Source organism: Folsomia candida, unplaced genomic scaffold (assembly GCF_002217175.1).
Source record: "Folsomia candida strain VU population unplaced genomic scaffold, ASM221717v1 Fcan01_Sc006, whole genome shotgun sequence".
Taxonomy (NCBI): Eukaryota; Metazoa; Arthropoda; class Collembola; order Entomobryomorpha; family Isotomidae; genus Folsomia; species Folsomia candida.
In genome coordinates this window covers 6,038,354-6,062,463 of record NW_019091198.1, presented here as the reverse complement: position 1 = coordinate 6,062,463, position 24,110 = coordinate 6,038,354, and the positions used below count along the sequence as shown (strand labels likewise).

Here is a 24,110-nt window from a genome sequence, read left to right as displayed (position 1 = left end):
GCATGAATATTGCCCCAACTCAAACCCGCAAATCTCATATTTCATGTGGATCTCATCATTCTCATCCCATAAATAAAAATAAGTGAATTGTGTACATCGACTCGACCGGCTCGGTATAAGAAAATTTTGTTTAAATTATTTCACAGTTTGTTAGTTTTTCTTTATTAAATTTCAAAATCTCTTGTTCGTTACGGATGGTGAAGCTATTTTAGTGGAATCATGAATAGGTGATTTGGTACATTTAGTTATCTAAGCTTTCACCAACCAAAATGCGACGATCATTCCTTCAGCTTTCTACCAACAACATTGCGAACCGGGCGACGAAACGATGGTTTTCCAGCATCAAACGACCGTACGTTGTTCATAATAGTTTCCTTCTCCTGCATCCTGCCGATATTTTTAAGGGATATTAATTGTCTTTAATTTGATCCTGTTTTTCAGCGGAGACTGGGAGAGCATTATTGGGTTGGAAGTGCATGCTCAAATTTCGACAGAATCCAAACTATTTTCTGGGGGAGCAACCGCTTTTGGAGCACCGTTGAACTCACTGGTTACATTTTTTGATGCAGCCATTCCTGGCACGCTTCCGGTAATTTGAGAGTTTTATTTATTTTTGAATTTGATTCAAAATTCAAAAGCTATTTCTTAAATTCATCCAGGTTTTGAACAAGAAATGCGTGGAAGCTGCCGTGTTAACTGCGATGGCTCTCTCATGCGAAATCAATCCTGTATCATGGTTTGATCGGAAACACTATTTCTATTCTGATTTACCGGTAATTCATTTGGAAAATATATGGTTAATTGACGTTTATCATTTGATGCACTTCTTTTTTGGGTAGTCTGGTTTTCAAATTACTCAACAACGAAAGGCAATCGCAAACAAGGGGGAGTTACAGTTCGTGGTGTATAATCCATCAATTCATAAGCAGCCGTATTACGCAAAGAGCAAGATCCAACAATTGCAATTAGAGCAGGATAGTGGGAGAAGTTTACATGTTCCATCTGGAAACAGGTAACGTACATATCTCTTTAATCATCAGTTGATATTTTCTTGAAGTAGAACATTTTGTACAATTATATTTAATTGTAGAAGCCTTATTGATTTAAATCGCGCTGGGATCGCTCTTATGGAAATAGTTTTTGAGCCAGATTTGAAAGACGGAGAGGAGGCGAGTGCACTAGTCAAAGAATTGTGTTTAATACTTGAGCGTATCGGAACCTGCTCGTGCCGAATGGAAGGTTTGTCCCAAAAAAGGGTATACAATTTTTTAAAATTATTTTCCCAGTTCTAAAATATACTCTGCTTTACAGAGGGTGCGTTACGGGTAGATGCAAATATTTCAGTAAATCGAAAAGGACTACCACTAGGCACCAGAACTGAAGTAAAAAATATAAGCAGCATTCGATCAATTGTAAACGCAATCGAGTTTGAAGTTGAACGTCAAATCAGCGAGTTAGAAAAAGGGCGTAGAATTGTTAATGAGACGCGAGGTTATGACGCACAGACGAAACAAACGGTTCCGATGCGTGACAAGGAAGAACGACAGGTCAGTCATGCAGTCCAATAGTTCCCTAAAAGTTAAGTATCTAATTAATTATTAATTAGTCTAATTTTTATAAATACTGGAAATATAGGACTACCGGTTTATGCCTGAACCTAATTTACCCCCACTAAAGGTGACTTATGATCCGGGGTCAACAGACAGTAAGACTGTTAATATTGCCAAGCTTCGGAGTAGGTTGAAAGAACTTCCTGAAGTTACGAGAAAGAGATTAATGAAACAGTTTGGGTTAAAATTAGAGACTGCAATAATGATCGTGGTATGTACAACACACTAATACAACATTATATCCATACTATGAAGGTTTCAGTTTTTGGTAATTATTTTAATAATGAATTTTAATTATTTGCTGCTTAAGAACACACCTGGTTTCTTGCCCTACTTTCAGTCCGTTATGAAGAACATAGATTCAAACTTAGGTTTAAGAACAGCCAACTTTATTGCAGTTGAAATTTTATCTGAACTAAACAAGAACAATTTAACATTGAACGACTGGTACTTGAAATTATTAAGTTGAACTTCTTTAATGGCTGAATTAACTTATTGTTCTTTTAACGTTTCAGTATGATCGACCCAGACAAACTTGGTGAACTTATCAAGATACTAGATGACCAAACGGTTAATTTTATAAAGGCGACAGAAATCATGCAATTATTACTAAAAGGAGATAATCGCTCACCTTTGCAAGTACGCACAATTATGTCTATTTAGCCGAAATAATAACACTTAATCTCAATGTTTTGAATGCTTGCAGATTGTCAAAGACGAAAACTGGATGCAAGTAACGGATTCTGGAGCAATTATGTCTGCTTGTGAAGACGTGCTAAAAGAAAACCCTAACCTAGTCATGAAATTTAAAAATAGTGGAAAGTCCAAACTTATGAATCAGCTCATAGCAAAAGTGAAGACGAAAACTGGGGGCAAATATAATATGCAACAAGTTGCAGACACCGTAGAAAAACTTTTAAAAAATTCCTAGTACTGTAGTAATGTGTATTAGTTATATAACGTGTGTCAAACTATTATAATGCTGTAAGAGGAGTAAATTATATTTACAAATATATGGAACAAATGGTGAGCATTATTAGTGATAAGTTTTTAAATGTGCAGTAGCTCAATTTCCGTTGCATCTAGGACAATTCAACGGAATACATTGGGTCTCTAGTCATCAACATCTGATCAGAGTATGGAACAAGCACCCATCTGCATCTCCATCTACGTCTGCGACATCATATGCAGAATCCTATTTTGTGATTCTTCCGTACAGCTCGGTCGTCATCGTCATCTCTCGAAATTTACAGCTTGTAACATCATAATTAAAGTAGTCTGGTATTTTGTTAAGTGTAAAAATTATAGAATATATGACGCATACTGAATATTTAAAGTGACAGTTAGGGCTGCATAATCCCATTTTGACCTTTAATAGTTTAACCCCAAACGAGAGGTCACATTCTCGAACAAAAAATAGTAATATGTAGTGTCATACCATTTTTCATTGAACCATGTAATTTTTTAGACGCATGAGAAACGTGTCCTGCATTAATTTTAATTCATATCATAACACGTCGACATTAAACATTAGCCTTTTTCTGTGACACATGACCTTATCAACGTCCCATGCACCTTCCTGAGAAAATCACCTTGAACTCATTTCGTAGAAAATGTGACACATTGTACTGGAGATATAGAAAAGTTTGTTTTTCGCTGAAACCGATTACCTGCAAATCCTCATTAATGAAGTGAGTTGAAAATAAAAGTGAACACGAGTTCTGAGTACATGTGAATATGCTGGTGGTCACATACTGTACTGTCATTAAAAATCCATTGTGCTCTCAGATCGTGCAGTGGAAGAGTCATTTTAGTGTAGCCATGAAAAATAATGCTGCATTTTTTGTACATGCACCACAAAAGTACAAACATAATAATGTCCCCGAAATCCCAAACAAAACTTTTAACGTGACCAAATTCCATATGGCTTTGAAATGAGGCATGATGTGTGTGTACACTTTATGTGGCTTTGAGTGCTCAGAGCATAATACAGAATCCGTGGAGAATAAACAGACGACACAGTTGATAGTGTACCTCAAAAATGGTTGACAATAAGCTTGTTTTGCTGAACTATAGCTGACGACGATAAAAAATAATGACGAATGCAATGTGCACAGCAAACATACATACGATCACAACGATATTGTTGCTACCTGAAAATAGAATGTATGCAGATAATCCACTATATATATATACGTATTCTTATGATGTTTAGTAAGAGTTCGCAACAATGATGAGCAAGTTAATCTCATGTGGAAAGGTATATCACGTCACAAACCATTCCGCCTTTCCTGTCGCACAAGTTTTTTGCATCTGCATAATTGCAACCCATTCGCACAATAAGTGACAACCTCAACCACTGGGAGAAGTTTTACTTCAGTACCAACTCAACAGTCAATTTAACAGTGTCCATTGACGCATTTTCTGCAAAATAAGAAAATCAGAAGGGATTATAACTTTCTTTTTCAAAATGTCCCGACTTTTCATTTTAGCCGCATTGTTGGTCATCACGGCCGTCGCTCTGGATGTTGTCCCTCGTCCAAGTGAGCTTCAAATACAACTTGTACGAACCTCTTTGTTCTGATTTAACAAATTCTGTGTGTAATATTTACAGAGAATTGCGCCGTGGGAACGACATACCCGAAAGATTGCAACACTTGTACTTGCGGTGCAACAATTGCTGCGGACAAATGCAGCAAGTTCGACTGCGATAAAGTCAAGGCATCAACAACTCCAAGAAGTAATAATTATATCATTTGAGATCCAATGTACATTGATATTTAAAATTATGTAACGATTGATGTACTTAATTTTCAGCACCAAGCTCAAGCCGACCAGGCATCTGTCCCACCAAAGTTACCCCCAGACCAGGAATTGACGATTGCTCCAAGCGAAATCAAACCTCAATCTGCAAAGTTGACGTTGACTGTCCCGGTAAATTATCAACTAAACTATTTAAAAAGCTGCTACGAAACCTCAAAAGTTTAAATTTGAATCTTAATTTTTATTCCATTTTTTTCAGGGGCTAAGAAATGTTGTGAAAATGGTTGCAAAGTGTTCCTCTGCAGAAACGCTATTTATCCCAACACTCCGTAATTGAGTTCGACATTTTTAATGACGGTTTTTAATCGTTGAATTGATTTTATTCTTTTTCATTCATGTAAGACTTTAAGGCGAATAAATTGCACTGTGTAACACAATGAATGGAAGGATTGATTAAGAGCACATAATAATCTGTGGCATTTTTAAGAACAGTGGTACTTTGCATCTAGCTTCGAACGTCACCAAGCTCATCCTTAGTATTTACCATGAATTGTAAGTTCCGTTACGGGGAAATTGAGAAAGTCATTTTTGCATGCAAAACATAAACCCATTTTTCGACTTTTGTTTTGCAACAAAACTAAACGTAGAAATGGTTTGGTTTAATCACGATTCGTCTATAAATAAAAATATCTCAAAAATTCTCATTACTTGTCATTCTTGGTAAATAAATGGAGCTTGGTGGTGTCAGAAATCAGAATTTGAATCGATACGATACTTACAATTAAATTGAACGTGAACTATTTAAACATCAAAGGCATCAAGTGTGAAGCTTAGAATAGTTTGACACTTTTAAATAATTTAAAAAGTGTCAGAAGTATTGACGACTAAAAATCAGGTTCGCTGTGAATAAATTTTGCTGGACTTAACTTCGATCGTCATTCTCTGGAGGAACTGAGGGCTCAGGGGCAGAAGGAGAACGTCTCAGTTTTCTCGCTTCACCATCTGAAGCCTCATCGTCAGCGTCCATTGTTCTTATGAAAAACTGACCCCGACCCTTTTGTCCGTCCATGTTCTTCTCCAACTAAAGGCACAAATTATTGCTTCACCACGGTCAAATAGAAAAATGTTGAAACGGACCTTTGTCAGTCTTTGCTTAAATTTCTGCTGTGTGCTTGCATATTCCGCAGTAAGTCGAGCTAGCCGTGTGGTTAAAGTTTCGACCAGAGAGTCTGCGTCGTATCGTAACGTACAAAAAGTTACCAATCACCCAATTAAGCAACAATTAAATAACGACTTGCCCAATTTTGAGATTTTGTCACTAGTGTTTAGCTGAGCTTGTCTTTCTTTTTCTAATGCTTCTTCATCGATTAATCCGTCCTTTTGTAGCATCTGCTTTCCCCGTTCTAAGAGCACTTCTCTTGCTTCAGGATATTCCTATCGAATTATCACAAAGGTCTATTGTGCTATTATGATCTTGTAAAGTAATAAGTACAAGGTTGTGGTTATAAATAGTTTTACTCGAAGTGCGTCCCACAAGTCATCCTTTGACAAACAAAAGAGATCCGAGTATCCAACACTTCTCACATTTGCAGTTCTCCTATTTCCTGTCTTATTTCCGGCAATGTTCAGCAAACTAACCTGTTGTCGCGATTAAGTTGATACGTGAAAGTAATTACAACGATTCTTTCTTATCCACATGGTGGACTCTGACAGGAACTGATACATACCTCGCCAAAGACTGATCCACTTCCCAGAGTTACAAATACAGTTTTTCCGTCATCTGCTACAACACTAACTTTTCCTCGCTTAACAATGTACATTTCTCGCCCAACGTCTCCTTTTCGACAAATGTAATCTCCCGGGCTGAAAACCTGTTAATCAAATTATTCCGATTAGGAGCTATAGTTTAGAATTCATATTGGGTTAAACATATTCTACTAAACCTGAAGTTTTAGTTTCAGCACAAGTTCTGTCAATAATCCAGGTTCGCAATCCTGAAATATTTTGACTTGCTTCAAGGTTCCCAAGTGAACATGAATGGCAATTTCCGTTTTTAGCTTATCTGGAAGAGCCCCGAGTACCTGTGACGAGTAACAAGTTATCATAAAATTGCTTACAAAGCTTTCTAGCTACTTTCTCCTTACTCGATCTTCATCCAGTGCTTGTTTATTTGTCCACAAGTAATCAAACCACTTGATGACTCGTTTCTCTAAATCTTTTGTCACTTTGCGGAACACCATGTATTGTTTTATGGAGTCCATTTTGTCCTGAAACTCGGCTCTTGCCGCGTTCATGTGCGTAATCATGCTTCCAATATTACCGACGATGGTGGCGAAAATCAAGACTCCAACGAGGAAATCAGAGACGACGAAAATAAATTCAATGTCCATTTCTGGAGGTGGAACTTCTCCGATTGTCGTGAGCGTTAAGGTTGACCAGTAAAAACTGTAGAAATTTTGAATACAAAAATTTTGTCTTTTTAGTTCTCAGACTTTTAATAACTAGTATCGGCAGATTTTTCCATTTGAATATAAACATACCTATAAATATATTGGTGTGATAGATCAGCGTATTTCCCCACCGTGATGTTTCTGTAAACCCAGCCATCACTTCCAAACCCGATGTAGTAGCTCATTGCAAAGTAAAAGCAACCGTTCCAGTGAATGATGACTAAAATGTACAACACGACTTTGGCAATTCGAAAAGCATTTGGAAACGTGGTACGACTTTCTGTCTTCTCAAAAAATTCGTTGAGCCTGTGAATTCTGAAGAGTCGGTTGAGACGGAAAATAACAGGGCATGGGACAATTGCTGGGCAATGAGTAGGGTAGAAAAAATAACCAAAATCCGTGGGTAACAAGCTAATAACATCTAATTTGAAATATGGTGACTGAAAATAGTTGCTCCGAAGTTTCGACAGCTCTTTAACCATCATTCCCTCCTCCAAATATCCTACAAGTAAAAAAAACACGTTTACTATATTTGTGAGGAGCAACAGTTAAATCATCATTTACCTTCATGAGCATGAATTACAGAGTCCACCAAGTAAACTATATCAGCAATGGCGTCCATAAACCACCATGCTGTTGGAAGAATGTTCTGCAACTCCCAAAATGTTGCACGTCCAATGACAAAGACTAGATTATATAAAACGGCTATTGATAATACCCCTGTCCACTATCGTCGGAAGGGAAAAATCAAAGCATAGCCTTCATTAGTTAATAAATAAATATGGGACATTATTATGCATCTTTGCATAAACAATTAACGTACTCGATAATGTGCAGGTTTGGAAGAGTCAATCACGCATTTTGACAAAATTGTCTTTTTGCGTTTCTGCCACCAAGTGACTTTCTCCGCTCGACTTGCAGATCTCTGACTTCCGGCTTCGCTTCCCGCGCCGGCCACTCCTATCCCAAATTTTTCTAAGAAGGAGTCCGGACGCTCCGGTTCTTTCGGGGCTGTCCGATTATTTGCCCATTGGCGAAAATTCTACAGTATTAAATACACATTTACGTATAAGGAGATTTGTATTTATGTTAATCTGACGCCCTGATACCTGCACAATCTTAACCACTCTGCGAATTCGAGGAATTTTGGAATCGTCTGGAGGATCCATATCCAGTCGGGCAATTTCAGAGCATAAATCGTCACTCGTGTTTGAATGGAGACTTGGCCTTGGCGCACTGTTGCTATTGTTGGGAGATGATGATCTTCTTAAAATTGACTCAGGAGCAAGTCTTCCCATGTTCGTCGTGGCACCGGGAGCTTCTGTCGAAAGTGTCGTTGGGCCCCCCGGAGGAGGAGGAGCTGGTGGACCTTCGGCTGCTGCGGCTTGCTTCGTGTTGGCGATGGAAGTCTCGTCGAAGGAAAGCCGGGGTCGACTCCGAGGTGACACGGACGACATGGCGTCAGTAGCTCCAGGCACCTGGAGTAGCAAATCTTTGGGTTTAACCGCCTCGTCATTATTGCCAGTGCTACTATTTGCGCTTTGATTATTTTGGTCAGAATTTGACTTAAAATTTGAAACTTCTTGTGATGCCATTTCGAAGTGGGGCACCAAATTGAAGCCAAATTTTTCACTAGATTCAGTCCGGATACATTATGTCACCGTGAAAATATATGTTATGTAGTGCCCAGACTATTGTCATGAATATGTGCAGAAAGAGTTGCCCACCAAAAAAGTGAGAACGCTGAGCAAATTAAAAGTATGTACAATTTATCCACTAACAGAAATGTGTATGTCTGTCGGCTGACATATTCTCGGATAAACTGAATGGAAAAGGAAACTGAAATAAATCAGAACTGCGTGGATGAATGTTGATGTAATTGGAGAGATAGAAAAAGCTTTTCGCAATTTCTGAGTTATCGACCCACACTATGTCACCGTGTATCATTTCCAACGATACTATTTCCCCTCAACCGTACAACCTCTCCACCATCCCTGTTACCTCTTGCCTGACTTTATTTATTGCCGTCATAATCTTCTAATAATCGTTCCACATGGCTAAACTGTTTTGGCTAATTTGGAACAACATTACTTTACAAATGATACTCATTTTGCACTTGAGACTTTCACTCGAATTATCACAAGTACAGATGCATATGCAGAGACTCAAACAAGTCCTTTTTGCCCACTATTTGCAATAGTTAATGAACAGCCTCGACCAAGAAGTAGGTGATTTAATAGTACATTTTGTGATTGCATTTCATAAAACCGTGCTGAGTTTGCCAGAGGAGGGTTCGAGGGGAGAAAGTAATTGTGTGCGTATATGTGGATAACGATGGAGGAACAATTGGGCAACCCTTGCCTTTTGCTCTGTTCTCTGTTCTCTGTTGGTCGTAGTATAGTGGATTATTGAGACCAACTCCATTATCTAATTACACTCAACCTGTCTTATTATTCTACAACTTTCACCGAGCCCGATATACGCTGCCTACCCGACAAGAACCAAATCATGATTTCACGCCGTTCCCACGCGGGAAATGACCAAAGAAAATACGCTACAAATGAAAATTCGTCCAGCGCAAATTCGACTGGGGTGTCCCGCGTGGGGTGCCCACGTCTTCCCCATTCCGATCCCACTTAGTACTCGTGTATATTTTATGCAACAACTGCGCAGTTTTCGCGAGGGACACCCCCTCTTTTCCCACTCTGTTCCCACACACTACTTCATGCATAATAAGTTGTACAAAGTTTCAAATTGCAAACAAAAATTTATTTCAAATCCATTTGCACCATTGGAATACAAATACAAACATTAGGATTATCAATACTAAACGGTAATACAACGTATTTGGAAATAATATTGTTAACGTTTATAGTTTTTAATCCTCTAAAATTACTTAAATTAATTTCATATATAGCTAGACTTGAACTAACAATGGGATAATATTTCACCAATTTTTTGGAAATCAAAGTCCTGCAACTAACTAAGTTTTGTGATAAAATTTGAATAACTTGAATTATTTCTCCTGTAGAAAGTAAAAAATAGCAATCACGTCGATAAGACGATACTATAATATTATCTTTAGTGTATATTTTTACTATCATTTTCTTGGTCATAAATTTAGAGTTAACGCATTCTGACCTGATTCCCAAGCAATTCTCTTTTTCGTGTGCGCGTTTAGCAACCTGCTCAATTTCATACCCGTTTCCACGAATCATCCTTTTCATTTGCCCTAAAAAATTTTCAAATGGAAATGCGCTGACATTATCTAGATTTCCGTAATAAATACTATCATCTGCCACATGGAGTAAGGAGTGAACATTATAGCTCATAAATGTGCTGCCATACAAATCATTGCTTTTGTCAACAAACTTTCTTAACATTAATTTAGCTATGCTATTAAATTCCACAATATGAGCTTTACTAGACAATGGTATAAATGTTGCAGAATGTAGCAAAAGAAAGTGTTTGTAGAGATTAGCAGGTAAATTACCTTTCAAAGCTACAGGACCTACATACAACAGAAACTGACGGAATTCTGTAGCTTTGAAACGGTGTAAATCCTTAAATGATCGGGGTTTACGGGCAAACTCGGAAGGAACCAATTTAGAAATATTTACTAAGTAAGAAGAAGTAAGAAGATTCTACTTTGAAGTCGAGTAACAAGAGGACCAGATTCCCAAGTGTACAATAATTTACGCATCACTCCTAGACAAATTAGATGCATATAATCAAGCACTATGTTAGACACTAAACCTATGTTTACAGACAAAAGCGGCGAATCCCCAACGCGAATCCCCAACATTTTGACCGAAATCCTATATCATTCCGTAACGGGGAGTTGGAATTTACAAAAACCAGTCTGTTTTGGTAGTAATCTCCTTCTTCACAACGCTCGCACCCATGATATCCCGTGTGCCCCTTAATTACTTTGATCATACTACGGGCTGGAGCGTCAGCAATCACGCAACTAATTCGAAGAAAATAAGTAACACTATCTACCGTAAATCCATCATTTTGTAAAATTTTAACTTCTTCTAAAAATTGTTTAAAAAATTCCTGTACGTCAGACGGTTTACTTTCCCCACTATAAAGTGCAACCATTTTAGGCTCTTTACATTTTGACTGGTCTAATCTAATTAGTATTGGCCACATTTGGCGGCTACTACTTTTAACAATTGGAATACCGTCAGTTGAAGTACTTATTGTAAGGAGTTTTTTAGTAATAGTATTAAAATTATTAGCCCAGTTAACTACCAAAGGAATTTGGGACTCTGCCAGCCCATTAGATATTTCATTCTTAAGAAAATCTAAAATACCAAAATAAACAAACTTTCCATCCCCCAAAGGATTAACTAAAATACGCCTAGGAGTAGATAGAAGAGTTTTTGAGGATTTTGGGAGCTCACAATCAACATACGGGTTTAAAATTTTAAGCAAAGAGGAGGTGGCAGTATGAGTAATATTATACTGTACTGCCCACCTTGCTAACTTACTAGTCAAAATCGGCTCATCAATATCGCTAATTTGATGTCTAACATTACTATCTAAATATAAAGAGGATTTCTGGCATTCATAACTATTTACATTAAGATCGGAAGAACTAGAGACATGTTCTTCATTAATAGATTCGTCTGTGGTAGATTCACTTCGAATTTCCATCTGCGACAGAAGTTTCTGAACCTCCTGCCGTATCACTCTTCTTTTTCTTTGATACATTGCGAGAGCGAATCCGAGCGCCTGGTCCTTTCTTGTCGCGAGTGTCCCTAAAATAATTTTGAATAACTCGCTCGATCTTCACAATTTCAGTATTGTATGCAGCCTCGCATTGCCTTGTTGCAGCTAAGAAATAAATAAAAAATATTAGTGTATTTTCTAGCATACATACTAAACAAATACAAATGAAAAGCTTGATTAAATGATTCATCATATACCAACAACTTTATCGTGTAGTTCCAACGCAGAAAAAGAGCGTTTATTCAATGTTCCACCTCCCGTATAATTGAACTGTCGTCCTAAAGTTGAATCAAATAGTTCTGATAAAATTCGGCGGGTGACCTTGGCTGATGTTTCCCCACCCCATTGAGAGAGAAATTCAATCTGAAATTTAAGTGTTAAAAATTGAAAATTTTTATCTTGAAATATAATACGCGACAGCATAATAAATAAATATTAAGTAGTATTTATTCGCACCAAATCTAATGAGTTTTTCTCGTCGGCCAAAATCCATAATTCCAACTCATCAATTTCACGTTGTTCACGGAATGGTAAACTGAACGGAATTTCGACAACTTTCTTTGACGGATTTACTACCTTCGAGCGACGTAGAAGTTCTGCGACATCAGTCTTCAGCTCAGTCAGCAATCGTAGCACCAGCTCCTCAAAAGTTTCTGTAAAACAGTTATTTTACCGTAATTCAAATATTGTATCAAAAATAACTGTTAACTTTTACAATTTATTGTGACCATCACCTTTTGGTCTAGGACGCACATCAGAAAATAATACCCGTCTTGTTTTGTCCGACGTAAACTTAGAGACTGGAGTCAAGCTAGGTCTTGGGTGGATCAAGTTTTGTAATGATTCGTTCTCTAAATGGTGTGGAAGGCTGGTCGTAGTTGTTGCAATTTCTTGAGCATCTGATAAAACGAAAGCTGAGGAAACATCCTGTAGAGAAGTGGCCGCACCTAAGTTTTCGTCAGTCTGGGCGACATGCACTTCTACAAATACATAGAAATATTGTGTAGTTATTTAATTTGAATAAATAAATTTATCGATACGAAAAAAAATAAAATTTGGTTTCTACCTGCTTGAGAAAATACATGACCATTAAATCCAACCAAATCTAATTCTTCGTCATCGTCTTCAACTGATTCGTCATCGTCCGACGATTCTGGTGGAGGTGGTCGCGATTTCTTGACCTTCTTGCTACGGGGCTGTAACGTCTTAGTAGCTGCTCTTTTAATGTTTGAAAACTCTTCAGGATCAGTTGTGTCCAACGTTTCCGCTTTTTCAGCCTCTTTTTCGAGAGATTTGGCAGCTAACAAACTATCTGTAAATAAAAATTGACACATTTTAGTTCAGTCAGTTTTACGCTTGATTGGAAGAAGACTACGAAATCAATCATGAGTCGGAAGTGAAAAATATTTTTTAAAAAACTTACCTGCTGTCTTATAAAACTTTATTGGGTGAGCTGTCCAAGATGATTCAGGTGATTTTTTTGAACTGATGGCCCTGGACACTGTTGCTGGTAGTCCTGGTGGCCAAAAGCACTTTGAACCTTTCCGGCTTAACCACGATGATGGAACAGTCGAAACTGAATTTTCCCCTAAAAATTTTACGACTGAGAACATTTCTACAATTTGTACGAATTTTTAATAAGAAAGAAGAACTTGGAGCTAAATAAATCTGACTGGTGTGTGGTGGGGAAAAAATAACGGACAAAGATGCGTGGCCACCTCTTCCCGCTAATTTTCCCCACGTCATTTCGCCCGAGTATCTACGAGTCTCACGAAAGTTGAAAGGAGCAACATCGCATGCATATTATGCGCAGATTCCTTGTGGGGCAAAATTCACAAAAACTTACCCATGCAACTTTTGTTTGGGTGACAATGAGACAAATTCGTCTTGCATTTTCTTGTAAATCCCCACGAGAATTCTGCGCGGATGCGTATTCAGAATATTTATGCGTGCAAATTATCTTTGCCCCATGCATTTTCCACACGAAAAATTCGCCCAAACCCCACATATTTTCTTTGCCCACGTCAAATCCACACACCCACACGAAACCCATTCATTTCCCATACAAACCCCACGGCATGTTCTTGTCGGGTACCCACCTACACATCATACATAACCCTGCTCTGATATGTGATCTGCTATGATATGCGACTGATATGCCAGGAAATGTTTGGGAGCAAGAGTCACACGGTCGTTGTAGCAATGATCACATAATTATCTTAAAGTTGTGTTATTATTATTTTATTGGTTCTCAGTATCACACTCAATTCCTCATCTCAACATGCAAACAAGACTTATCGGAGATATGCTAATTATCATTCTGCCCATTTTTGTAATGGGACCAGAAGTAATGAAAGTCGATTTAATTATTACGATTCATTTTTATTTCGTCATTATTGTCATTAATTGGAAGATAGGAAATTTCTATTAGGACCGTTTTTATAGAAAATTTGGCTACTATATGATTTTGAGTAATTTAAGTATAAATACCTGGAAATGTGTCCCTCCTTTCCTTTCCCTACACTAACAACGACGCCACAATTGCCATCACTTTATCACTTTACCATTTTCAGTTAGTTGTATCACCTTAAAACGGTATGGGTCCACATTAAAAATTTGGAAATGATGCAACTTTTTTACTCAACCACTGGCCTAGGAAGATAAATTTGTATAAATATATGTATGAATTCGTCGTGTCACTAACTGCATGTTCATGCAACTGGCGTCACCTGACAATAGGAGAACAGGTCATGCCGACCAAGTACGTGACACAATCAGCAACGCCCTAATCAATCATTATCCAATCGAGTCCTATGAATATTATGATGATGATGATATGATCCTCAAGTCAACATTCGGTAATCTGATCATTGAATTTTGACCCATTTCCGAGTCTCCATCTTATTCTGTCTGTTTATTTACATGATACATTCTGACCAGTCTTCAAACTTGAGACGTATTTTTATCAGAACAAGACAAAAAAATACAAAGTATCTTCTTCACATTTTTTACAAACAAATTTTGCTATTATTTTGGACCCCATTATTCTCTGTCAATATTTATTTTCAGAATATTCTTGTACTCGTAATCATTAAAAATTGAAATGCCCAAATTACTGTTCTCAAAATCGGACCGCACCGGACCGATAAGCTTTGTCGGTGCAGACATTATCGGCCCGATCCTATTTTGAAAACATTAGCTGAACTATGTAGGATACAGTATAATTTAAAAAATGGAACTAGTTGTTACATAATCAAATTTGCAGGTGGGACAGATTGTCTCTTCTAGCACGGAAAAAGTCAGGTCAGATTGTCCCCAAAAATGTTTTCTTAATTTCTTATAACCAAATTAAAAGAACTTTTAAGTTCAAACCTCCATCAAACTGTTAAGATTTGAATGATTTTATGCATTTCTATGAATAATTTGGAAACCCCATTGTATCTTATCATCAAGCGAACCTCGCATTTTGATTTTATTTTTAGACATTACTGTTCGACTGCTTATAGCAAGGGAACAAAGAAAAACGTGTCAACCTGCCTCCTCATCTGACCACGTCTGGTTTTTACTTCGTTGGTATCGCAGCTGTACTTTGCTCCATCTGGTTTCTCGTAAACGCTCGTGGGGAGGGAGGAGCTTGGTGGTGAAGAAGAAGGAGTTGGATTTGCGTAACTAATAAAAAAATCCGTCTGCTTGATCACTATTCATTCCTCCCTCACAAAGACATTCAGCTTTGGAATGATAGTGGTGTCGTCGTTAAATTTCCACAACAATTAATTAATTAATGGGGGGATTTATCGTAACGGGGCTCCTGGACCTCGCTCATCGCGAGTATCAAACAGGGGACTATGAAAACGCAGAACGGCATTGCATGCAATTGTGGTAGGTTTTAAAATAATCAATTATACAAAAAATCTGTTGTAAGTTAAACCTAACCTAAGTTAAACCTCTCTCTCATTTTAGGCGACAGGAGCCTACAAACACATCGGTACTTTTACTCCTGTCCTCCATCCATTTCCAGTGTCGACGACTAGACAAGTAAGTTAATTTTCGTGTAGTAACAAAAAAGTGTTTGAGATGTTGGTGCTGATATTTCATATTTTTTATTTAGATCTGCGTCGTACAGCAGTTTGGCCATCAAGCAGAATCCAATGTTGGCGGAGGCGTACTCCAACTTGGGAAACGTGTATAAAGAGAAGGGTCAGTTGCAGGAGGCGCTGGAAAGTTATCGTCACGCAGTTCGACTCAAGCCCGACTTTATCGACGGATATATTAATCTCGCCGCCGCACTGGTCGCAGCTGGCGAAATGGAACAAGCTGTGCAAGCATACGTCACGGCGCTTCAGTACAACCCAGTAAGGAGAGAGTTTATATAGGGGCGAATTTTTATCGTCGAAAGTTCTGATTTGGAGGACCTATTTGATTTGTTTGTTCTCTTTTTAGGAACTTTACTGCGTACGTAGTGATCTGGGAAATTTGTTAAAAGCACTAGGGCGGCTTGATGAGGCGAAGGTAATTGTTAAATTATGTTCATATGAGTCAGCTCCAATCATAACTTAGAAACAAGAAGCTGATAAAAAAGAAAAAAATCGAATTAGTGCAACATTGCAAATACGTGGGTTCTGTAAGAAAACCTACTTCTACAAGAGGCTTCTATATAATATAAAGTAAATTGCAAAAGATCGGTTAGCTGAGGAAACTGGGAAGTAATGTTTGTTCTGGCACTGTCTGAATTTTCCTGAATATTAGCTGTCAATATTTCAAATCTGCTCCGTTGTTGATTCCAAATGGGCTCACCAGGACTCGTGTGGTTAGTTCCTGTCTTCACAGAATGATGGATTAGCCTAGTTTATAGAAATTCAAAATTGCTGTGGGTTGGCAAAAAAAACATCGAATTGCTGGTTCGTTGTGCGTATCATACACACATCATTGCTCGCTAACACCAAAACGCATCGCGCTGCTGCTGCGCCGCCGCCCTACACCAACGCTCCAGATCTTCGAATGAAAAGCGCTTGCTCACTCATCCTGACTGGATTTTCTGGACGATGGATCACCATCATCATCATTGGTGTCATCGCCTCCTTGCCGATTCATTTGCTGTACAGAGGAAGGATCTAGAATTCTCTTATATTCTGTCGCTTACTGTTCTTAACAGTTTTTGGGTGCATTAAAGTTCTTGTGTATGGTTTTTGGTCGAAATAGTCCAAAATGTTCAAGCTGAATATGTATTAAAACTACATATGAATATCTTATTTTAATTAATCAGTGGAACATGGATTTTTTTCCAGAAACGATATTGTATGTAGTGGCATTTGTACCTTTTCTTTCGCCCTCTGTGGCTCCAAACTACCGCGCGCGCTGCTATGGACCAAAACTATGCAGATAAGTAACAACCCACATGCATGCGCTCGCTCGCGTTGACCTAAGCTCACTGATTCATGATTGTAAAAAAATATTTTGATTTTATTTATTAGTTTTTTTCGAATTAAACTTCAAAGGAGAAGTGAGCCGTGGTTATTAAAAACAAAGGAATAGAGACTGGAACGGTGCCAGCCCATTCGGAAGATACGGAAGGCGGTTCAGTGCATGGGATCCATTACTTCGCTTTTCTTCAACCTTGTCGTCTGGTGTATTGGATTCCAAAATGATCTTTGGCGGTGACGTAGGGCGACCGTGCCCAACTACTCATCTCTAAAGTGCATCTTGGACTCTTCATACAAAAGACTTGAGCTGTTAGGTGCTTTGATTGTTCTTACTCTGGTGTTGCTGGGGATGAAAGAGAGGAGTTGACCTTTACTAATGACACATTTCATTTTTGTGATTGTTCGGGTAAGTTAGGAGAGGTAGATAGGCCATCCTTGACTTGCACTACTACCTCATAGTACTCGAGCGCTCGTCTCTTCTCTTACCGCCAAGCACATCGTGTCCTCCACCAAGATGATCTCCAACACGTCACCGTCAGCACCGTCTCGTCGGTCGTCGCGCCTTGTCGTGGTGCATGGTGTTTCTCTGTTGCCAAGAATTGAATATGGCGGAAAGCAGCGACAACCTTGTCCTATCCATCCTCTATCCATAATCAACAAGTCGATCTTAGCGTTGTTGTTGCCCAATCTTAGTTTATATCATGGTAATTACTATAATTATTCTCTCTACTGCTCAAATTTCCATACTTTAATATCGCTCCACTCCCCCTCTTTGTCACCACCTTATATCCACGCGCTGCAATATACCCACCGATTAGTACACGTTGTACCTACATATAAATACCTAATTGTTGTAAGAAATACAACGTGGATGCAAGGTTTATTATCCATTCCGATTCCATTCTCCTTCTCCTCCTCCTTCTACCTCTCCTTTTTATAAGACTACGATAAACATATTAGTATTATTCTCGCAAATGCGATTTTCTCTCAGTTCAGATCCTATCTGCAATCTTGGTCCTCCTATTATCCACGAATCCTTAAAATCCTTACTCCGTTGTCACACCACCACTCTCGCGCCGCGCTCTCGCAACGCAACGCAACGCTCCAAGCCGCAATGATTGATCAAACAAGAAAAATTGAAGACCGAATAATGCGCGCGCGCTGCTATCGTGTTTTATAAAGCCTTGTGCGCTCCTTTGCTAAAAATTTCAGGTTCCTCGCGCTCTACATTTTATAACTTAAAACCCGGTTACAGGGTTTGCGCTCTTATCGTAGGGAATGCGCTGCGCTATAGTCGTCGTTGTTAGGTTGCGCGTCGCGCTCAAGGAAACGCTGCTCCTCCACGGATCACTGCTCAATAGTGTCGCGCTCTTTGACTTATTATTCTTATTATTATTATGATTATAATTATTACGTGAGAAAATTGCATGCAATTGTGCGCTGCGCTGTTTCATCTCTGAAAAAAAAGAAATAGTTTGGTTACTCATCGCGTCGTGCTACGTACTTCTTAAGAAAGAAATATGAAACATTTTCTGAACTGATATGGCAAAAGAAAATATTCGTTATCTTATTTTTTTAGAATTCATCATTGATTTATAAAGTGAAAATTGGAAGGGTTGAGCTAATTGATTTTTCTTTGATTTACTCCTACTCCTCCTCTCACTCGATATCATTGACCTCCTACTACCTCATTTACCTCAATCGACTGAACTGACCTTGCCCCCGATTACCAAATGCCCCCTTCTTCACTCTCATTTTCACAACTCAAGGCCTGCTACCTCAAAGCCATCGAGACCAGACCGGACTTTGCCGTTGCGTGGAGTAATCTTGGATGCGTCTTCAACGCTCTGGGAGAAATATGGCTCGCGTTGCACCATTTCGAGAAAGCAGTGACGTTAGACCCAAACTTTTTGGATGCTTACATTAATCTCGGCAATGTGCTCAAAGAAGCTCGGATATTTGATCGGTATATTTAACTATAATTAATTATTTATTACCTACACAAAGTATTATCTCAACTCATATTGCAAATTAAAACTTTTAGTGCCGTGGCTGCATATTTGCGGGCTCTTAACTTAAGCCCAAATAACGCCGTGGTTCACGGGAACCTTGCCTGTGTGTATTATGAACAAGGGTAAGTAATTTACTTTGATTTCATACATTCTGAAAACATAATGTATTGAAGAAAGAGGACAATCAAAATTTTAATTTTCCTCTAAAACTATTATCAGATTTACGGATTTGGCAATTGAAACATACAAAAAGGCCATTGAGCTACAAGCAAATTTCCCTGACGCCTACTGCAACTTGGCGAATGCATTGAAGGAGAAGGGTTTGGTAAAGGAAGCGGAGGACTGCTACAACACGGCACTTCGACTATGTCCCACACACGCCGACTCTCTCAACAACTTGGCAAACATCAAGAGGGAACAGGGGTCGATTGAAGAAGCCACTGCTTTGTATAACAAGGCCCTTGAAGTCTTTCCAGAATTTGCTGCAGCTCATTCAAATTTAGCTTCCGTTCTACAACAACAAGGGAAACTCACGGAGGCTCTCATGCATTATAAAGAAGCTATTCGAATCCAACCTACATTTGCTGATGCTTACAGCAACATGGGAAACACGCTGAAGGAAATGCAAGACATTGCTGGAGCTCTAACATGCTATTCTAGAGCAATTCAGATCAATCCGGCATTCGCAGATGCACATTCTAATTTGGCATCGATTCACAAGGATTCTGGAAATATACCTGAAGCAATTCAGTCTTACAGAACAGCACTTAAATTGAAACCAGATTTTCCAGATGCATATTGCAACTTGGTTCATTGCTTGCAAATTATTTGTGATTGGTCAGATTATGAAGAAAGGATGGAAAAATTGGTAAGTTATTAATTATTATTCAAGGCTTATTAGTTTTTGTAATGATATAAATTCGTTGTTTATTATTCTATATTATTCTGTTTTAATAGGTTAAGATTGTTGCTGACCAATTGGAGAAAAATCGTCTCCCATCAGTCCATCCACATCATTCTATGCTGTATCCCCTGACTCATGAGCAACGTAAACTAATTGCAGGAAAGCATGCGTTGATGTGTGCCGACAAGGTTAGTTGTAAATCAAATAGCATTGATTAGTGTTTGTTTATGTAGTGAATAACTCGACAACCTGCAAACACATGGTTCGAATTTAAATGTTGTTACTCTTCTTAGGTGACGGTTTTGCACAAGTTGCCTTATCCATATCCTGTAAATCTTGGTAGAGCTAGATTGCGAATTGGTTACGTCTCATCTGACTTTGGCAACCATCCGACGTCTCATTTGATGCAATCCATCCCAGGATTTCATAATCGCGACAATGTCGAAATATTTTGTTACGCACTAAGCCCAGATGATGCAACCACATTCCGAGCGAACATTGCTACGAAAGCGGAACATTTTGTTGATTTATCAGGAGTAAGGTTTCCTTCTTTTTAAAAAAAAATATTGTTGAATTTATGAAATGGCTTACTTACAATAATAACAATACCATCATAAAAAATATCATTACATTTTCAGATTATGTGCAATGGGAAAGCAGCCGATAAAATTCATGCGGATGGAGTTCACGTGTTGGTGAATATGAATGGATACACAAAGGGAGCAAGGAATGAAATCTTTGCTTTGAAGCCAGCTCCTATTCAAGTTATGTGGCTCGGATACCCTGGATCTAGTGGTGCTACCTACATGGATTACATCATAACCGACAGAACGACTTCGCCGATGGAATTCCAAAGTCATTATAGCGAAAAATTTGCTTACATGCCCTATACATATTTTATTGGTGACCACAAGCAAATGTTTCCTCATCTAACGGAACGAGTTGTTGTCGGACAATCTGATTCTAAAGTAAATAATAAAATGCGCGTTAATGCCGATGAAATTAGTGGGGAATTCCTATTTTAATTTTGATGTTTCACTTACAGAATGGTGGTGTCCCCGCTGATAATGTAACGGTAATTAATGCTCCAGATTTGAGCCCTGTCTTGAGGCATGCAGATGTGAGGGAAATTAAAGAAACGGTGCAAGTAACATCGTCACCTGATAGCACAGCAACAACGTCGGTATCAATTTCTCTAAAAGTAGCAGAACTACCAAACTCTTCAGCGATCGATGTAAGTTTACTTTGATTCATGATTGCAAAATCGTACCCTTTGATTGCTGGATAATGTTAATTGTTGGTGAAATGTTTAACAGACCATGATTAGATCTGGCCACGTGCACACTACCGTAAATGGATTGCTTCTACAAAATGGTTTGGCGACTCCACAAACCAACAACAAAGCAGCTACTGGGGAGGAAGTTCCACAAAGCATTCTTGTTACAACTAGAGTACAGTATGGGTTACCAGAGGATGCGGTTGTTTATTGTAACTTTAATCAATTATACAAAATTGATCCTGCTACCCTCAAGATGTGGGTTAATGTAAGTGATACTATTTTTTACATTTTTTATTTGCAGTGAGAGTTTGACAACATTTTAGAGTATTGTTTTTTTACGATTTCCATATAATAAATTTCAAACGTGTGATTTTTCCAACTCCCTAATCACAAGAAAGGATTTTTTTCTGTAACTTACGTCCAGTTTTCTAAGCTGTTATCAAACTTCTCTCATATATACATAAAGAACACGTATTTTTTAAAAATTATGTATGTCTAATATATTCTATTTTATCTAATTACTCAGATATTAAAGAGGGTTCCCAATGGGGTTCTATGGCTATTAAGATTCCCAGCAGTAGGAGAAACCAATATTCTCTCCACTGCGACAGCCTGGGGCTTGCCACCTGGTAAAATTATATTCAGTAACGTTGCTGCGAAAGAAGAGCACGTAAGGAGGGGGCAACTGGTTGACATCTGTCTGGACACTCCATTGTGCAATGGACACACAACATCGATGGACGTCCTTTGGGCAGGAACGCCTGTTATCACGTTGCCATTAGAAAGTCTTGCATCTCGTGTTGCAGCGTCTCAGTTGAAATGCTTGGGTGTAGGTGAACTTATCGCAAAAAGTCGTGAAGATTACGAAGAAATAGCTGTCCGGCTGGGAACGGATCGTGAATTGTAAGTTTTGCAATTCGACAATTTAAATGTGTTCTAGCTAAAATCTGCCGAGAATGTGCATACCCATGCACATTAAAGACTAATCTGCCACTCAGAATTTAACTTAACCAAGAACAAGCTTGTAATCACTTTTTTTACATTACAGTTTGAGAGGAATCAGAGCGAAAGTATGGCAAGGAAGGATGGAGTCAACTTTGTTTGACGCCGCTAATTATGCTGCAGACTTGGAGAAATTGTATTTAAAAATGTGGGAGCGCGTTGAGAATGGTCAACAACCGGATCACATTACACAGCTTTCAGTTGTTTAGTCATAAGTTCTTGACAAATTATTTTGAGAATTACCTATTTTTATTGTTTATGACTTGAACTATTACGTCTGTGACATTTTTTCATTGGCGTCGACAGGTTAGTTTTCTCTTTATTTGATATTACGTACTTATTATTGCAAAAGTTGTATAATGCACTGAACGAAATCCGATAACTATATATATAACACGTGTATATACCTATGCTAATAATAAAAGTGAAATGATATTATGACGAAAGATCAGAGAAATATTGAAATATACGAAATTAGTATTTTAAAATATTGTAATTGTGTCATTTGTTTTCCTCCATGGCATAACTATCAATACCATCATTATCATCATTATACATTACGTATTATCAGGGGTGGGCAAGATACTTGGTCAAGATAAAAAATACAAGATACAAGATAGTATCTTTATCTTGTATCTTGGTCGCCTGATCAGAGAAGTATCTTGTATCTTGTATCTTGTATCTTTTAGAAAGTCGAATAGTATCTTGTGTAAGTACCTTATCTAGATATGCCTGGCAGAAAAGTATCTTAAGATAGTTTTGTCAAGATACAAGATACTTTTTCTCAAAATTCCGTCAAATTCTTAAGTCAAAGTCAATTTCGTTCTACAGTCAATTTGACCATGAATTTGTCGGAACCAGAATTTGGTGAATTTTTAGTTTATGTTTTGCCAATTTGTAAAAAACTTCTACATGCATACATATGTACATATATATATATATATATGTATATGTATATATGTTCATTTGTACTCGTACATTTGTACACATACATGCACATTACATGATATGTACCTACGCTGAACTAGTGTATATATCTTATAGGGTTTAGATAAGCAGGGAATATTGTAAAAATAATACCAACTTCTTAAAAATGTGTATGTTAGGTAGAGTTCTAGTTTTTCGAAATTTTTCGAAGTATAAGCACTGGCTACAAAATTTGTAAGATGATTATAGAATGATTTTAAATTTTGTACTCACTAAATTTTTTCGTTTAAATTATTAAACATGACCAATTGGGCATGAATACCAAGCTAAAAAAAGAAAGTATCTTATCTAGTATAAAAGTATCTTAAGATACATATCTTGTATCTTGTATCTTGACTACTCAATCTTTAGGAAAGTATCTTGTATCTTGTATCTTGTGTACTTGAACAAGATGTATCTTTTATCTTGTATCTTATATCTTATCCTAGAAAGTATCTTATCTTGTATCTTGTATCTTACGACCAAAGTATCTTGCCCACCCCTGCGTATTATCGTCTCAGAGTTATATAAGTCAGCGTCGAGTGTGTGTATGAGTGTGTGTGGCATAACGAGGATGACGACGAAAACAAGCGAGTCTCACTATATTTGGGAAAGAAGAAAAGAGGAGAATGCGTGCCATTTTTTTGTGCATTGGAATTTTGGCAAGTGACCTCAGACGCTTGCTTATCCATCACAAACAATGGGCGCGTTCCTATTTTTAGAATGTACATCTCCCATTTGATTCATCCAAGTTGGTGCCAAGAATTCGAAAACTCGAGTCCATGATGATACCAATACTCTGATTCGGATGTTCTGTTCTCGTGTGCATTTGTCTAATTTGCATTTTCTCATTTATTTGTCTTGGTCACGTCATTCCCAACTCATTTTATTTAGATGCATGCAGACATGGTCAACCACCCCACGTCCCAAGGTGCCACTACTACTCTTCTTGAGGAGCTATATTCAC

At 38.0% G+C, this 24,110-nt stretch overlaps 4 protein-coding genes and 1 long non-coding RNA gene across 9 annotated transcripts; 4 read left to right on the top strand and 1 right to left on the bottom strand.

Moving 5' to 3' along the window:
- The first annotated feature begins 66 nt into the window (after positions 1-66).
- LOC110850615 (glutamyl-tRNA(Gln) amidotransferase subunit B, mitochondrial) lies at positions 67-2,646 on the top strand. The gene is made up of 10 exons (XM_022098058.2): positions 67-352; positions 442-589; positions 660-773; positions 840-1,012; positions 1,091-1,239; positions 1,312-1,547; positions 1,636-1,821; positions 1,921-2,057; positions 2,126-2,249; positions 2,317-2,646. Exons 1-10 carry the CDS (start codon positions 270-272, stop codon positions 2,539-2,541), a joined length of 1,575 nt encoding a protein of 524 aa, XP_021953750.1. The 5' UTR covers positions 67-269; the 3' UTR covers positions 2,542-2,646.
- Positions 2,647-3,945: 1,299 nt separating this feature from the next.
- LOC110850621 (WAP four-disulfide core domain protein 2) lies at positions 3,946-4,814 on the top strand. Its single transcript, XM_022098074.2, has 4 exons — positions 3,946-4,153; positions 4,225-4,350; positions 4,428-4,544; positions 4,633-4,814. Exons 1-4 carry the CDS (start codon positions 4,081-4,083, stop codon positions 4,704-4,706), a joined length of 390 nt encoding a protein of 129 aa, XP_021953766.1. The 5' UTR covers positions 3,946-4,080; the 3' UTR covers positions 4,707-4,814.
- LOC110850616 (cyclic nucleotide-gated cation channel subunit A) lies at positions 4,684-14,288 on the bottom strand. Of its 4 annotated transcripts, none has more exons than XR_004835144.1 (12): positions 7,933-9,203; positions 7,647-7,865; positions 7,388-7,550; positions 6,914-7,325; positions 6,518-6,818; positions 6,317-6,454; positions 6,101-6,244; positions 5,892-6,011; positions 5,672-5,807; positions 5,511-5,602; positions 5,153-5,454; positions 4,684-4,882 (listed from the first exon to the last, which is right to left on the bottom strand). XR_004835144.1 is itself a non-coding variant. In XM_035852952.1 (12 exons), exons 2-12 carry the CDS (start codon positions 8,278-8,280, stop codon positions 5,296-5,298), a joined length of 2,232 nt encoding a protein of 743 aa, XP_035708845.1. In that variant the 5' UTR covers positions 8,281-8,301; positions 14,051-14,288; the 3' UTR covers positions 4,684-5,295. The 4 variants fall into 4 exon arrangements, 2 of the variants coding, with proteins under 2 accessions (XP_035708845.1, XP_035708844.1); XR_004835145.1 differs by having other exon boundaries at positions 4,684-4,844; XM_035852952.1 differs by adding an exon at positions 14,051-14,288 and having other exon boundaries at positions 4,684-5,454; positions 7,933-8,301.
- Positions 9,516-9,968, top strand: LOC118436035. Its single transcript, XR_004835146.1, has 2 exons — positions 9,516-9,656; positions 9,741-9,968. It is a non-coding gene; the product is annotated as an uncharacterized LOC118436035 (long non-coding RNA).
- Positions 14,289-15,239: 951 nt separating the features above from the next.
- On the top strand, positions 15,240-22,665 carry LOC110850613 (UDP-N-acetylglucosamine--peptide N-acetylglucosaminyltransferase 110 kDa subunit). Of its 2 annotated transcripts, XM_022098056.2 has the most exons (14): positions 15,240-15,439; positions 15,521-15,595; positions 15,669-15,912; positions 16,001-16,069; positions 18,750-18,946; positions 19,025-19,114; positions 19,212-19,860; positions 19,950-20,084; positions 20,190-20,432; positions 20,535-20,864; positions 20,942-21,130; positions 21,213-21,440; positions 21,702-22,078; positions 22,224-22,665. In XM_022098056.2, exons 1-14 carry the CDS (start codon positions 15,342-15,344, stop codon positions 22,384-22,386), a joined length of 3,087 nt encoding a protein of 1,028 aa, XP_021953748.1. In that variant the 5' UTR covers positions 15,240-15,341; the 3' UTR covers positions 22,387-22,665. The 2 variants fall into 2 exon arrangements, with proteins under 2 accessions (XP_021953748.1, XP_021953749.1); XM_022098057.2 differs by lacking the exons at positions 15,240-15,439; positions 15,521-15,595; positions 15,669-15,912; positions 16,001-16,069 and adding an exon at positions 16,090-17,684.
- Positions 22,666-24,110: the final 1,445 nt, after the last annotated feature.

Excerpts from the sequence above, each read along its gene's own strand:
- LOC110850615 (XM_022098058.2), top strand. The coding sequence starts at position 270 with ATGCGACGATCATTCCTTCAGCTTTCTACCAACAACATTGCGAACCGG. Across the intron at positions 774-839 it reads ATTTCTATTCTGATTTACCG|TCTGGTTTTCAAATTACTCA; the intron begins GTAATTCATTTG and ends TTTTTTGGGTAG. Across the intron at positions 1,548-1,635 it reads GTGACAAGGAAGAACGACAG|GACTACCGGTTTATGCCTGA; the intron begins GTCAGTCATGCA and ends CTGGAAATATAG.
- LOC110850621 (XM_022098074.2), top strand. The coding sequence starts at position 4,081 with ATGTCCCGACTTTTCATTTTAGCCGCATTGTTGGTCATCACGGCCGTC. Across the intron at positions 4,154-4,224 it reads GGATGTTGTCCCTCGTCCAA|AGAATTGCGCCGTGGGAACG; the intron begins GTGAGCTTCAAA and ends TAATATTTACAG. Across the intron at positions 4,351-4,427 it reads GGCATCAACAACTCCAAGAA|CACCAAGCTCAAGCCGACCA; the intron begins GTAATAATTATA and ends CTTAATTTTCAG.
- LOC110850616 (XM_035852951.1), bottom strand. The coding sequence starts at position 8,418 with ATGGCATCACAAGAAGTTTCAAATTTTAAGTCAAATTCTGACCAAAAT. Across the intron at positions 6,819-6,913 it reads TCACACCAATATATTTATAG|TTTTTACTGGTCAACCTTAA; the intron begins GTATGTTTATAT and ends AAATTTCTACAG. Across the intron at positions 6,245-6,316 it reads TGCTGAAACTAAAACTTCAG|GTTTTCAGCCCGGGAGATTA; the intron begins GTTTAGTAGAAT and ends TTTGATTAACAG.
- LOC110850613 (XM_022098056.2), top strand. The coding sequence starts at position 15,342 with ATGGGGGGATTTATCGTAACGGGGCTCCTGGACCTCGCTCATCGCGAG. Across the intron at positions 20,085-20,189 it reads CGTTGATGTGTGCCGACAAG|GTGACGGTTTTGCACAAGTT; the intron begins GTTAGTTGTAAA and ends TACTCTTCTTAG. Across the intron at positions 21,441-21,701 it reads CCCTCAAGATGTGGGTTAAT|ATATTAAAGAGGGTTCCCAA; the intron begins GTAAGTGATACT and ends CTAATTACTCAG.